This window comes from Salmo salar, chromosome 12 (assembly GCF_965601325.2).
Source record: "Salmo salar chromosome 12, fSalSal1, whole genome shotgun sequence".
NCBI classification, from domain to species: domain Eukaryota; kingdom Metazoa; phylum Chordata; class Actinopteri; order Salmoniformes; family Salmonidae; genus Salmo; species Salmo salar.
Window position 1 is genome coordinate 79351351 of NC_138302.1, and position 15953 is coordinate 79367303.

General features: G+C 41.8%; 1 protein-coding gene across 1 annotated transcript in view; it reads left to right on the plus strand.

Moving 5' to 3' along the window:
* The first annotated feature begins 9627 nt into the window (after nucleotides 1-9627).
* Nucleotides 9628-15953, plus strand: part of synpra (synaptoporin a) — a 47350-nt gene continuing 41024 nt past the window's right edge. The window contains exons 1-2 of the mRNA XM_014133436.3: nucleotides 9628-9768; nucleotides 9931-9996. Coding sequence (XP_013988911.1) covers nucleotides 9751-9768; nucleotides 9931-9996 — 84 coding nt within the window. The 5' untranslated portion in view covers nucleotides 9628-9750. The remainder of the gene's footprint in view (nucleotides 9769-9930; nucleotides 9997-15953) is intronic.

Genomic DNA, 15953 nt, shown 5'->3' on the forward strand with positions numbered 1-15953 from the left:
TACCCTTAAAATACTCCACGATTGAATAAAAAAATGTGTGGACAGACAGAGGCACACTCCCACACTCAGACATAATTTACAAATGCTGTATTTATGTTTAGGGATTCTGCCAGATCAGAGGCAGTAGGGATGACAATGTGTTATATTGATAGGTCTGTGAATTGGACCATATTGCTGTCCTGCCCAAGCATTCGAAATGTAACGGGTACTTTTTGGGTGTTATGGAAAATGTATGGGAGTAAAATGTACATAAGGAATGTAGTGGAGTAAAAGTTGTGAAAATCTAAATATTAAAGTACAGATACCCAAAATATAGTACTTCAAAGTATTTTACTTAAGTACAGTACTTTACGCCATTGGTGCACCATGGCTGGATGACAACTATACAACCAGTCCAGTCCAGACATAAGCCTTGTACATTCCAAAATAAAAATTTGACATCAAAACAATTAAGAGGGCAGCAGAGAGTTTCCATGGTAATTTATAACTAAGGATTCAGAAGATTCTGCTCCTCCATTTGATGTCACACAAACAAAGCAAACAATCACTGAACATCAAAACCCAGTGATCATTTCCTACTATAGAGCTTACATCTCGCCGACTCTGATGTAGACCCTGATGGAGGATGAAGAAATTCTCCCTGTCCCCGAGGGCCATCACAGTGTTATACAGGAGCACCATCGAGAGCATACTGTCGGGCTGCATCACAGCCTGGTACATCAACTTCACCACCGCTGACCGCAAGGCTCTACAGCGGGTGCTACGCTCAGTCGAACACACCATTGGTTGCACACTGGTGTCGTAGGAAGGCCAAGAAGATCGATCATCAAGTACGGAGAATTTTTTTTAATGAAATGTATGCATTCACTACTGTAAGTCGCTCTGGATAAGAGCGTCTGCTAAATGACTAAAATGTAAATGTAAATCAAAGACCTCAGTCACCTGAGCCACAGCCTGTTCTCCCCACTTTCATCACTCAGACGGGAGCAGTATAGGCGCATCATGCCAAAAACGGACTGACTGGCCTTTAGATTCTACCCCCAGACCATCAGGCTGCTGAATAGCCACCAACAAGCTACATGCTCCCCCACCCCCAACCCCCCAATGGACATTTATCATTGCTACAGTTGTAAATATGTATTTATATTTTTTTTTATTATTGTTTCATTCACTTCTCTTTTTTTACCTGCACTGTTGGAGCTCTGAGTTTAAGAATTGCACGGTACCCTGCAATTACATCTGCAATCCTGTGCATGTAACTAATAAACTAATCTAATCTAATTATTAGAATTTGAAAGTGACCATAGTCATGGCCCAAAGCTGAAAGCACATATTCAAATATTCTGTGACATGAAAAAGTGCATATTGTCAAGTAAAGAACAGTGTTAGGATAAATGCATTTTGTTTAATTGCAAACAATGCACTGGAAAACGTCTTCAAAGAGATAAGCATCCGATAATTGTCCATCATTGTCACAACAATAGACCCATTCCGTCCCCACTGGATTAGTTGCCTAGCAACATGTGGGCTAAACCTGTTTTCATAGAGTCGACTTCTCCTGGTGCCCTCAGAAGCAATCTACTGACCAATGACAGATGTGGGAACAGCTCTGTCTATCAGAGGCACCTGGGTAAGCGATTCAGATTTTTTTTACCTGACTGTTTTCACTGTATTTCAATCTGTGGCAAGAGCTCAAATGACGTGTGTAGGTCTACTCAGAGCCATATGGAAATGGCTGTGGGTCTACTGTAATATGTGTGTATGTGTTTGTGGCTGAATGCACGTTTGTTTATGAGTATTTCATACATGTGTTACTGCATATCACCAATCTTAGTTTGAGGCCATCATCATAGACTGTGCTACAGCTCCTCCTCCTCTCCCTCTCCCTCTCTCTCGTTCTCTTTCTGTCAGTGTTTTCCCTATCGTGCTAATGTTAATCCTGATTATGTACGCTGTCTTACTGGTGCAGAATGAGACCAGGGTTAATGCCATTTAACCAGACATATTTCCAAATGCCCGGCTTTTGTTTCAGTGTCTAATCGTGTTTAATTTCTTTGTGTTTTTGCAGGCGCATGATGGTAGGTTTGACAACTAACTATGAAAAATGTGATGGTGTCCAAAATGACTGAGCCATGACATTTCACTGCAGAAAATAAGCAAAATCGCAGAGGTCAAATACTGTATCTCCCATTCTTCCCATGAAGAAAAATGTAGTGAGACTGTTAAACAGCAAAGCACACACAGGTGTTCAGATACTAGCCCATCAAACACTACTATATAGACCATGAATGCCTCAAGGCAATGCACAGAACTTTCTGAATACCTATGAAAAGAATAGAGGTAAAAACTGTGGTTTCACACAGTAGAGAGGGGAGGAAGGACATAGACAAGCAGAGAGACAATCAAATACATGCTCCTCTGATCTTCATTAAAATATACTATTGACCCCAAAGCTCACCATTGGAAACGATAGACAGACTATGCAATATTGTAAACATTGGACGTTCTCTGGGACACCTGCCAGTTGTACAGTTGTTGCTCTGAGAGTTACACTGGTTTCTGTTTTCCTACAGTAGGAGGTGGATAGGTGACTGGCCTACTCTCTGCTATAATTCCTCCAATAGGTGCGATATGAAAGAGGCTTAAACAGAGGAGAAGAACAGTAACTGTTCCCAGTGTCACTGTGCTGTCTGCTCCATCCACACCCAGAGACCGCAACACTGCTCTGCTCCACCAGCTTAACTCAGCCTGCTTTGGAACTGTCTTTCATTACATCACTCACCCACACAGAGAGAGATCTGAAAAAAGGTCATGACAAAGGCACACTTTCCCTTTTAAATTAACACTTTCTCCATTGGTCATTCGGTCATTGGTCTCTTGAAGAATTACAATGATAGCTAGGTAAGATATGATGACCTGCTTTAAAAATGTGAAGCATTGCATTCCTGAGAAAACGGTGGCATCAGTGGTGGTAGATCTACCATTTAAAAGTCCAATGCAGCCATTTTTATCTCAATTTCTGGGTAACAATAAAGTGCCGTCCGATGATTGTTTTCAATTAAAATGGTCAAAAAGAAACACAAATTTTGCCAGGACTGTCTCTGAGTGGTCTGAAGGGGAGGAGAAAACCGAAAACTAGCTGTTATTAGCAGAGAGGTTTGGAACTCTCTGTCTTATTAGTCTGTTATCTGATTTACCACCTGGGGATGTCACCAGGCAGGCCAAAACTCCATCCCACCAAAACAGACTGAAATTTCAGGTTTCAAACAGCTCTTACACTAAAAGGGCATTATCATAATTTTCACAATTTCACAGTATTAGTCTAACCTCATAGCGTGGAAATATATATAAAACACAGAAAAATCCAATGTTTGATTGCGGTGGGCCTTTAAAAGTAGGCTACAGTTAATGCCGAACTCCTAGTGTGTGAGACGCTGTGTTGTATGTGATCGTGCTTCCACACCTTTGTTTTATTGATGGAAAAACGTATGTTAACAGTTACTTTTCATGGGGAAAATGATCGTACAACGTAAGGCCTTCTGCAGGGGTCTATAAAGGTAAGCAGCCCTGAACTTAGCACACCATACAGTAAAACTGCCATCTAGTGTCTAGGAAACTCAACGCAAGAGATCCTTATTCAGATAGGCAATGGGTCGAGGGAGATATCATTGACAGTTTCCTGTATATGATTTATATCATGCAGTTGTCTGAAGTAAAAAATATATAAAATAAGGACTTTCCATTCTATGATGATGATGGAAGAGCAAAATCAAAGTACTCATCTCTCGTGGGCAGATTCTGCAAAGTTGACAAAATTACACAAGATTTTACTTCTGGTTTACCCGAGATTAGCACCTTACAGTTGTTTTTTGTGTGTTTATTTGCCTGTATGATGAACATAACAGTACTCCACAGTAGAGACTCAATGAATATGAATATAATACCTCTTGTCAGATCTCTAGATGATGGTTAAATCTATGAAAAATAATGGTTTCATGTCCCTGATGATACATGTGTTGCTGTATCAGGTGTGGTTATGGAGGCAGGACTGATTTGCTTTTCTCCAGTAGGCTACACGTGTTGGGGTACGCAGGTGTGAGTGCTGTGCTGTGGCTGGTCAGCACATGTGCTAAAACACACTTTTGGTCTATTGCCCTAGAGGAAGATGAGACTAAACTGAAGAGGACGTGACAAAACTGAACTAATGGATACTGTGTACTTTCTTATAATACTGCCTGCCCAAAACCAGAGAGGAACACACAACATAATCCTTCACTCTTAATACATTTCCTTGACATATCCCCCTTTTAGGGATATTTTTGCTTTGCCATCGTCATCCCAGGATTATAACTGTACGTTTACAGACTCTTTCTTAGGCTGAAGAAAAACAATTTGAAGTCTGTATAATCCCCAGCTATTCAACTAAAGCCTCTGATATTTTCCACCTCTTTTTGTGTGACCAGCAGGGGGCGTTATGACTGTAATGTCTTCTTGACAGTGGGTTAATTGAGACACTGTAACTATGGTGACAAAGACACCCCACACTGCCACTGGTCAAAGCTTTATATGATCATTTAGTTTAGCTTTTATGTTATTAACACTTTAATTGGAGATTTAATGCACTGGCTGCGTAGGCAAATGTTGATTAGAGACACAGAAGTTTAGATCCTTGTGGCTGGTTAATTTCTAATTAAACCTTAATGTGTTTGTTGATGCTCTTACTGTGTAGTTTTAATTGGCCCGCCCTTATGGCGAGGAGTTGACAAACAATGTTTCCAGTCATTTTGACTACTGTAGTAGAAGTTAGTTGCCGGTTGTTTTCAAGTCAGCATTAATATTAAGATGGTTATAACAATCCCACCAGTTTCTGAATTATCGAATTTTACTCTCCCTCTGTCTCTCTTATCACCCACCCACCCACACACGCATGCACACGCACACGCACACACACGCACGCACGCACACACGCACGCACACACACACACACACACACACACACACACACACACACACACACACACACACACACACACACACACACACACACACACACACACACACACACACACAAACACACACACACACACACACACACACACACACACACACACACACACACACACACACACTGCTCTGTCACTCTCTGGTCCCCCAGGTACTGAACCCAGGTGTGCTCGTTTCTGCCTCTGCAGCACATTTGCAGTTTGTCAAAGTATGTGTGATGAGTTTGGATACCTGCCAGTGTGTGTGACAGATTCTCCTTGATACTCCCATCCAGGGGAACCTAACGGATCCTGTTCCAGCACCAAGGAGTCTCCCCTAAAACCCCCAGAGGATTTTGATAGGGATAAGACAACTCCCCTTAAGAGCTACAGTAGACAGAAGGTGGGCATCACTTTAACATGACAGTTATCATGTCACAGAATCACCCCTATTCACCTCTTCTCAGAATCTTAAAGTGCAGGAAGAGAGCGAGTGTGAGTGAGCGGACACAGCTGCGATCCCTGCAAAAAATCCCTTCAGTTGCTTTGCATCTATTTGCAGCCTTTTCCCAGCATTCTCTGAAGGGTGGTGGCACTATGTGCTGGTAGAGCGATGCGAGTTGACCTTGGAATGGTCACATGCAGCCTCCTTCAAATGAACAGTGGCTCTTCCTGAGAGGGGCAAAACGTCCATTTGCACATTTGGGGGGAGAAAGCCCCTCTGAATCTTCAGGTGGTGACATGACCACTCTGGAGGCTGTGGTCTGGTCTGGTAATGATCTAAAATATATATATTTTATTTAACCAGGCAAGTCAGTTGAGAACAAATTATTATTTTCAATGACGGCCTAGGAACAGTGGGTTAACTGCCTTATTCAGGGGCAGAATGACAGATTTTTACCTGGTCAGCTCAGGGATTCAATCTTGCAACCTTTCGGTTACTAGTCCAATGCTCTAACCACTAGGCTGCCTGCCGCCCCAAATGAGTATAGAGGTGTTTGCCTGAGTTTACTTAATTAATATTCAAACAAAATGTAGTTACTTGGCTGAAGGATATCTATTATTAACATGAAAAGAAACATACACACACAAACACAGAATCGTGACATTTTTTATTAGATATGTTGAGATGGCACCTGTGCTCTGTGGATAAGTGATTATCTAAATCAATATCAGTCAACGTCAATATCTCCATATGGTCAATCATTGTATTGACCATTGTTTTGACCCTGGCAAGCTTGTCATTTTCTCAACATCTAAAAACGTATGGCAGGCATCCCTTTCAGACACAGCTGCCTGTGACTTGGCTCGTGAAAAAAATCACATCCAACTAAATGGATAAAGTATGCATGAGATCCTCTATTTTTCCTGCTGACTTCCTTTAGATTGTCTGTGGTGCGAAGATTAGCCAATCAGATCTAACAGTTTCCTAATCGCTAGGACAGCACTTCAGGCAGGCAGAGTGAGAGAGCGTGAGAGAGAGAGGTAGAGAGAGTGTGAGAGAGAGTGAGAGAGAGGGAGAAAAGGAGATGAGAAGAGAGGAATGTGTGTGAGCAGGAGAGTAAAACAAGGGGAGAAGGAGGGGTGGAGTGAGAGAAGAGATGTTGTAAAATTAGCCACGCTGTCAGCCTGGTTTTCACTCGTCTCTATTGGAATTGTAATCTCTGTGGTAGACTCAGGAATCCTCGCTCACCATCATCTTGCCTGCAGGTAGTTTACAGTCCAGCTCTCTTCTCTCTGCCTCGGCTGGCTAATTAGAAGACAAATTGCTCAACCTCCAGCGGGCTGGCTAGGAATGGCTATCGCATAGAAAGGTATGATCATATCATCAGAAAAAGACAAGGAAAAACAGGGTTCTGTTTCATCACAATAGTCACACACAGAGAATCAACATTTTTTTATGTCAGGCAAAATATACTTCACCCATGCATTTAAATATGACTGTACACTGTGACTAAACAGGAGTACAACTCAGTCTTGGAAACAGTCCCTGCTCCACATTACATAACATTATGGCTTCAGCGAGTCTGAGTCACGTTCCTATTGGCCCTTGGCCATGCTGACTGTTTGCCTGGGCTTCACACAGGGGATCCTTCAGTACCACAGAATACTCAGAACCATGCATGTACAATGGGAATATAGAGAATCACATCTAGTCCATTTCTATCTGCAATGCTCTCTGAATGTTTTGTTCTTGGCAATTTAGGTTTATTTGTCAAATTCTATAAGAATCCACATAATTTATGTAGCCTTCAAGTAATAGAAGTTGCCTAAATATAACTTGGAAAACCCATCAGAATTACAGTTCTTGACACAAACTGTTGCGCCTGGCACGTACTACTCCGTTCAAAGGCACGTAAATATTGTGTCTTGCCCATTCACCCTCTGAATAGCACACACACACAATCCATGTCTCAATTGTTTCAAGGCTTAAACATCATTCCTTAACCTGTCTCCTCCCTTTCATCTACACTGATTGAAGTGGATTTAACAAGTGACATCAATAAGGGATCATAGCTTTCACCTGGTCAGTATGTCACGGATAGAGCAGGTGTTCTTAATGTTTTGTATAGTAAGTGTATTTATAGTCACTTTTGATGCTTTTAGAGCCATGGTGATTTGGGTGTTATTATTCTGCACAAAGCACAGCCATTTGAGATGGGCAGAAGATGACAGGCTCATCTTGAATGGGCTAGAGTGATGGTCACAAGGGTTAATGGCACTTCACAGGATTTTTCATTGTAGGGTTTTTCTTTATTTTTAGTATTTTCTACATTGAAGAATAATAGTGAAGACATCAAAACTATGAAATAACACATATGGAATCAAGTAGTAACCAAAAAAGGTGTTGAACAAATCCAAATATATTATGTATTTTAGATACGTCAAAGTAGCCACCCTTGGCCTTGATGGCAGCTTTGTATTCTCTCAACCAGCTTCATGAGGTAGTCACCTGGAATGATTTTTCAACAGTCTTGAAGGAGTTCCCACATATGCTGAACACTTGTTGGCTGCTTTTCCTTCACTCTGCGGTCCAACATCCCAAACCATCTCAATTTGGTTGAGGTCGGTAATTGTGGAGGCCAGGTCATCTGATGCAGCACTCCATCACTCTCCTTCTTGGTCAAATAGCCCTTACACAGTCTGGAGGTGTGATTTGGGTCATTGTCCTGTTGAAAAACAAATGATAGTCCCACTAAGCCAAAACCATATGGGATGGCGTATTGCTGCAGAATGCTGTGGTAGCCATGCTGGTTAAGTGTACATTGAATTTTAAATAAATCACACAGTGTCACCAGCAAAGCACCCCCACACCATAACGTCTCCTCCTCCATGCTTTATGGTGGGAAATACACATGTTGAGATCATCCGTTTACCCACACCACGTCTCACAGTTGGAACCAAAAATCTTCAATTTGGACTCCAGACCAAAGGACAAATTTCTACCGGTCTAATGTCCATTGCTCGTGTTTCTTGGCCCAAGCAAGTCTCTTCTTCTTACTGGTGTCCTTTAGAACTGGTTTCTTTGCAGCAATTTAACCATGAAGGCCTGGTTCACAAAGTCTCCTCTGAACAGTTTATGTTGAGATGTGTCTGTTACTTGAACTCTGTGAAGCATTTATTTGGGCTGCAATTCCTGAGACTGGTAACTCTAATGAACTTATCCTCTGCAGCAGAGGTAACTCTGGGTCTTCCATTCCTGTGGCGGTCCTCATGAGAGCCAGTTTCATCGTAGCACTTGATGGTTTTTGCGACTGCACTTGAAGAAACTTTCAAAGTTCTTCAAATGTTCTGTATTGACTGACCTTCATGTCTAAAAGTAATGATGGACTGTCATTTCTTTTAGCTTATTTGAGCTGTTCTTGCCATAAAATGGACTTGGTCTTTTACCAAATAGGGCTATCTTCTGTGTACCCCCCTACCGTGTCACAACACAACTGATTGGCTCAAACTCATTAAGAAGGAAAGAAATTCCACAAATTAACTTTTAAGAAGGCACGCATGTTAATTGAAATACATTCCAGGTGTCTACCTCATGAAGCTGGTTGAGAGAATGCCAAGAGTGTGCAAAGCTGTCATCAAAGGGTGGCTTTTAATGAATCTGAAATATAACATATATTTTGATTTGTTTAACACTTTTTTGGTTACTACATGATTCCATATGTGTTATCTCATAGTTTTGATGTCTTCACTATTATTCTACAATGTAGAAAATAACAATCCTTGAATGAGGAGGTGTTCTAAAACTTTTGACCGGTAGTGTATGTATATTTTACATAATACACATTTTCTTAAAAGGGCATTGTTGGTTTAAAGGGCTTGTAAGTAAGCATTTCCCTATAAGGTCTACACTAGTTGTATTTGGCATATGTGAAAAATACAATTTGATTTGATTTGAATGAGGAGGTGTGTTCTAACTTTTGACTGGTACTGTATATTTCTACTTATACGACCTTACAATGTGTGGTGCCTCGATCCAACATTAATGCACGAGAGATGCAATCACATCCCCTCAACCAACTCCGACGTGGGGAGGAGAGGCCGTTACAATCGGCAAATGTGGAAGCCATCGTTTATTTCCGTGAAGCCAATCCCAGTCTGTCTCTATAGAGTTTTATTATTCAACAAGCCGAAGAAAGCTCGGGTTTTTCCGTGCAGTAGCAATTAAAGCCGAGAGTCTTTTGCGCGAGGCACAGACATCAGTCGGTTTGGGTAGCACTGTAAAATTGTTTACGCCTTACTGAACAAATAGATAAGTATTTTGAAAATGGAATCACCTAACCAGGTATGTTTATTGATTGTAAATGGGGTTTTGTCAGGTCTCAAAATAATGTGCGTTAAAAGGCAATTATTCAAATTTGTCAAATGATATACTAATAGTTATGGCTATTTGATTAACAATATCGTTTTTGTTTTCATGTCATTGTTGTTGTCATTATTCCCTTAGCTCGTGTCTGTTGGAACGTTTCAAGTGCTTAAATTACCCCTTGGATTTATCCGCGTTTTGGAATGGGTAAGTTGAGTGTTTGCAGAAACACTTATTTGTTTTGTTTGAATTAACTGAACGATAACATGTTTACAGTAGCCAGTCAATTTATTGATCCTATCTATTAGTGTCTGCCGATATACAGCCTAGCTGTATACATTGCACAGTCATATTTGCATTTGCTCACTGAACCCCTGTGCGATTTCATAATTGAGTCTTTGTTTTGCCTACCTAAGCGGGCTTGTTGTGTTTTTGAGAGTAGCGTTAGGCTATCCTGTACGTTTTGTTTTCATTCATTTCCATTACTCTCAGGTGAAACTTTTTATTTTCATAATTGCGTTCTGTGTCGTCTATAGTGATGTTCCACTTTCTCTGACGAGGAACCATCCCAGCGCACGTTCAATCAGTGTGTGAACAATTCGCTTTACATTGACCAAATGGTTCAAGTTTATGTAATGAATTGCTGCTCTATTACGTAAGGCTAGTGTGGCTACTAGTTCGTATTCACTGGGAGGCTGGTCTGGTCACATTGGTTGTTTAGGTATAACGGTTATTCACGGTGATATTTGTGGGTCAGTCTAAAATAGCAGGCAGGTGATCCAAAACGTTCAGTCAGTCAGAGCTCGTGTGTGTGTGTATGTGCGTGCGTGTGCGAGGTCTCGTGGAATAAATTGCATCCTGTCACATATGGATAAACAGTAAAGGAAAAGCAGCACTCTAGTAGATTTGATGCAATGATGTATTGACCAACGTTTCAACAGCAAGCTGTCTTTATCAGGGGTTCACGTCAAAACACTGCAAGTCACTGGTATATATTTGGTTTCCATAATTCCATTGTAATCATGGGTGACTGTGGCATTATATAATTTGTCAATTTACAAATAACAACAATATAAAAACATGAAGGGATATAAAATTATCATATGCCGCCTACAATTCCATCATAAGTAGCTCTCAAAATTGTATTGACTTTTTACAATGTTATTTAGGCCTACTTATCTAAATTACAACAGTGACATGGCTCAGGGGTCAGCTGTTGAATTGAAGTATTATTTTTTATATAACAGTAGACAGTCAATAATTGACTGATGTTTCAGTATATGGTGACTGTTTGCAGAACACACACACACACACACACACACACACACACACACACACACACACACACACACACACACACACACACACACACACACACACACACACACGCAAACAGCTTGAACTTGGTGGCTTCTGGGGCAAGGGCTGACAGAGCTCTGAGAATGTAGTGGTGTCACAGTGACATAGAGACGACAGTTTCACTCTATGAGTGTGTTGAAACAATGCAGAGGACTAGAGGAGGAAACAGCATCTTTCCCATAAGGAGCAGAGTGACACAGAGACAGCCAACCCACTGGCACACTCGGATGCACAGAGTGGTTAAATTGGTTCAGCTTAATTTGTAGGAGTGGCCAGGGTCAGAAAAAAAAGAGATGACCGAGATGTAAGTAAAACCAAGTAATCTTCAGTACCTTTACTATTACTGATTCTTATTAGCAGTTCTGATGGCCGGTGTCTTGGTCATTCTGCACAATATTGAATCCTGAGGAGTGTGTGATAATCTATTACTCAAGTCATATGTCCAAATGTATTCAAAGATCATCAAAATAGGAAGAAGTTGAATTTGACTGAAGTGCATTATTATGCATCTGAAAGCTATGAGTGTATTTTTGCCCCAGATTATCCTTGTTTGCCAGGATAGGGCCCTCAGCAGTCAGTCAGTATTAGGTTGCTAAGAGAAGGACAAAAAGGATTTGCTTTCATGGAGGACTTGTGAGGATGACCACACAATTTATTTTCATAATTTTTTATTTAACTAGGCAAGTCAGTTATGAACAAATTCTTATTTACAAAGACAGCCTACCCCAGCAAAACCCTAGTCCGGACGACGCTGGGCCAATTGTGCACAGCCCTAGGACTCCCAATAACAGCCGGTTGTGATACAGCCTGGAATTTAACCAGGGTCTGTAGTGACACCTCTAGTACTGAGATGCAGTGCCGTAGACTGCTGCGCCACTCAGGAGCCCTAGTGTACCAATCATGAGCCAAATCTATTCGTGTTCTACCCAAAGTTGCAAAAGAAACGTTGTGATCTATTTAATAAACACAAGAGACCAGCAAAATGGATAAAAGAGTTTGTTGGTATAGCAGGAACAGCGGCATCTAGTCGTCAAAACCTGATACTTTCACACTACTTTATGGTAAATAATAATCTCCCATGCATTTCCACCTGGCTACCCCTACCCCGGTCAACAACTCTGCACCCCCCACAGCAACTTGCCTAAGCCTCCCTCATTTCTCCTTCACCCAAATCCAGATAGCTGATGTTCTGAAAGAGCTGCAAAATCTGGACCCCTACAATTCAGCTAGGCTAGACAATCTGGACCCTCTCTTTCTAAAATTATCCGCCACAATTGTTGCAACCCCTATTACTAGCCTGTTCAACCTCTCTTTCGTATCATCTGAGATCCCCAAAGATTGGAAAGCTGCCGCGGTCATCCCCTTCTTCGAAGGGGGAGACACTAGACCCAAACTGTTACAGACCTATCTCTATCCTACTCTGCCTTTCCAAGGTCTTCGAAAGCAAAGTTAACAAACAGATCACCGACCATTTCGAATCCCACCGTACCTTCTCTGCTATGCAATCTGGTTTCCGAGCTGGTCATGGGTGCACCTCAGCCACGCTCAAGGTCCTAAACGATATCATAACCGCCATCGATAAAAGACAATACTGTGCAGCCTTATTCATCGACCTGGCCAAGGCTTTCGACTCTGTCAATCACTGCATTCTTACCGGCAGACTCAATAGCCTTGACTTCTCAAATGACTGCCTCACCTGGTTCACCAACTACTTCTCAGATAGAGTTCAGTGTGTCAAATCGTAGGGCCTGTTGTCCGGACCCCTGGCAGTCTCTATGGGGGTGCCACAGGGTTCAATTCTTGGGCCGACTCTTTTCTCTGTATATATCAATGATGTCGCTCTTGCTGCTGGTGATTCTCTGATCCACCTCTATGCAGACGACACCATTCTGTATACATCTGGCCCTTTTTTGGACACTGTGCTAACAAACCTCCAAATGAGTTTCAACGCCATATAACCCTCCTTCCGTGGTTTGCAACTGCTTTTAAATGCTAGTAAAACTAAGTGCATGCTCTTCAACCGATTGCTGCCCGCACCCTCCCGCCTGACTAGCATTACTACTCTGGACGGTTCTGACCTAGAATACGTGGACAACTACAAATACCTAGGTGTCTGGTTAGACTGCAAACTCTCCAATAAGCATCTCCAATCCAAAATGGAATCTAGAATCAACTTCCTATTTCGCAACAAAGCCTCCTTCACTCCATTCGCCAAACATACCCTCGTAAAACTGACTATCCTACCGATCCTTGACTTCAGCGATGTCATTTACAAAATAACCCCCAACACTCTACTCAGCAAACTAGATGTAGTCTATCACAGTGCCATCCGTTTTATCACCAAAGCCCCATATACTACCCACCACTGCGACCTGTATGCTCTCGTTGGCTGACCCTCACTACATATCTGTCACCAAACCCACTGGCTCCAGTTCATCTATAAGTCTTTGCTAGGTAAAGCCCCGCCTTATCTCAGCTCACTGGTCACCATAGCAACACCCACCCGTAGCACGCGTTCCAGCAGGTACATTGCACTGATCATCCCCAAAGCCAACACTTCCTTTGGCCGCCTTTCCTTCCAGTTCTCTGCTGCCAATGACTGGAAAAAATTGCAAAAATCACTGAAGCTGGAGTCTTATATCTCCCTCTCTAACTTTAAGCATCAGCTGTCAGAGCAGCTTACAGATCATTGCACCTGTACATAGCCCATCTGTAAATAGCCCACCCAACTACCTCATCCCCATATTTAATTTTTTTTCTCCTTTGCACCCCAGTATCTCTACTTGCACATTCATCTTCTGCACATCTATCACTCCAGTGTTTAATTGCTATATTGTAATTATTTCGCCACTGTGGCTTATTTATTGCCTTACCTCACTAATCTTACTTAATTTGCACACACTGTATATAGACTTTTCTATTGTGTTATTGACTGTACGTTTGTTTATTCCATGTGTAACTCTGTGTTGTTTGTGACAGACTGCTTTGCTTTATCTTGGCCAGGTCGCAGTTGTAAATGACAACTTTTTCTCAACAGGCCTATCTGGTTAAATAAAGGTGAAAGAAATAAAAATTAAAAATTACATTTTCCTCATTAATCTACATACAATATCTCATAATGATGACAAAGCGAAAACAGGTTTTTAGAAATTTTAGCATTGAAGGTCCCCAAGAACACAGTGGCCTCCATTATTCTTGAATGGAATAAGTCTGGAACCACCAAGACTCTTCCTAGAGCTGGCTGCCCAGCCAAACTGAGCAATCGCTGGAGAAGGGCCTTGGTCAGGGAGGTGACCAAGAACCCGATGGTCACTCTGACAGAGCTCCTCTGTGGGGATGGGAGAAACTACCAGAAGGACAACCATCTCTGCAGCACTCCACCAATCAGGCCTTTAAGGTAGAGTGGCCAGACGGATGCCACTCCTCAGTAAAAGGCACATGACAGCCCACTTGGAGTTTGCCAAAAGACACTTAAAGGACTTTCAGACCATGAGAAACAAGATTGTTTGAACTTTCCACCTTCTCCACTGCGGTCCCGTCGATGTGGATGGGGGGGTGCTCCCTCTGCTGTTTCCTGAAGTCTACGGTTATCTCCTTTGTTTTGTTGACGTTGAGTGAGAGGTTATTTTCCTGACACCACACTCCGAGAGCCCTCACCTCCTCTCTATAGGCTGTTTCATCATTGTTGGTAATCAACCCTACTACTGTTGTGTCGTCTGCAAACTTGATGATTGAGTTGGAGGCGTGCAGGACCTCGCAGTCATGAATGAACAGGGAGTACAGGAGGGGGCTGAGCACGCACCTTTGTGGGGCCCCAGTGTTGAGGATCAGCGAGGTGGAGATGCTTTTTTCCTACCTTCACCGCCTGGGGGCGGCCCGTCAGGAAGTCCAGGACCCAATTGCAATTGTTGAGACCCAGGGCCTCAAGCTTAATGATGAGCTTGGAGGGTACTATGGTGTTGAATGCTGAGCTATAGCATAGAATAATCTGAGAAACTCACCAAATATAGGTGTGCCAAGCTTGTAGCGTTATACCCAAGAATACTCGAGGCTGCAATCGCTGCCAAAGATGCTTCAACAAAGTACTTTGTAAAGGGATATTTGTAAATGTGTGTAATTGTGATTATGTAAATGTAATATTTCCAATTTCTTTTATATATATATATATATATTGTTATTTTTGCTTAGTCATTATGAGCTATTGTGTATAGATTGATGAGAAAAATACAAGCAATTTAATCAATTTTATAATAAGGCTGTAACTTAATAAGATGTGGAAAAATTGAAGGGGTCTGAATACTTTCTGAATGCACTGTATATCCTGCATAGTGGCTCTGAGTTTTGGCTCATGTTCATACATTTTTTTGACTATGCAGCTTCAGCTAACCATCCTAAAATCTCATTAGAAATAAGGTGTTTTTGGTGTAACAGTAATGTAACAGCCTGCTATGCTATTCGGTTCTGTTATATAAAATATGAATTAGAGGTTGACCGATTAATCGGAATGGCCGATTAATTAGGGCCTATTTCAAGTTTTCATAACAGTCGGTTATCGGTATTTTTGAACACCGATTTGCCGATAAAAAAAAAAAAAAAAATACGTTATTTAACTAGGCAAGTCAGTTAAGAACACATTCTTATTTTCAATGACGGCCTAGGAACGGTGAGTTAACTGCCTTGTTCAGGGGCAGAACGACACATTTTTACCTTGTCAGCTCGGGGATCAATCTTGCAACCTTACGGTTAACTAGTCCAACGCTCTAACCACCTGCTTTACATTGCACTCCACGAGGAGCCTGCCTGTT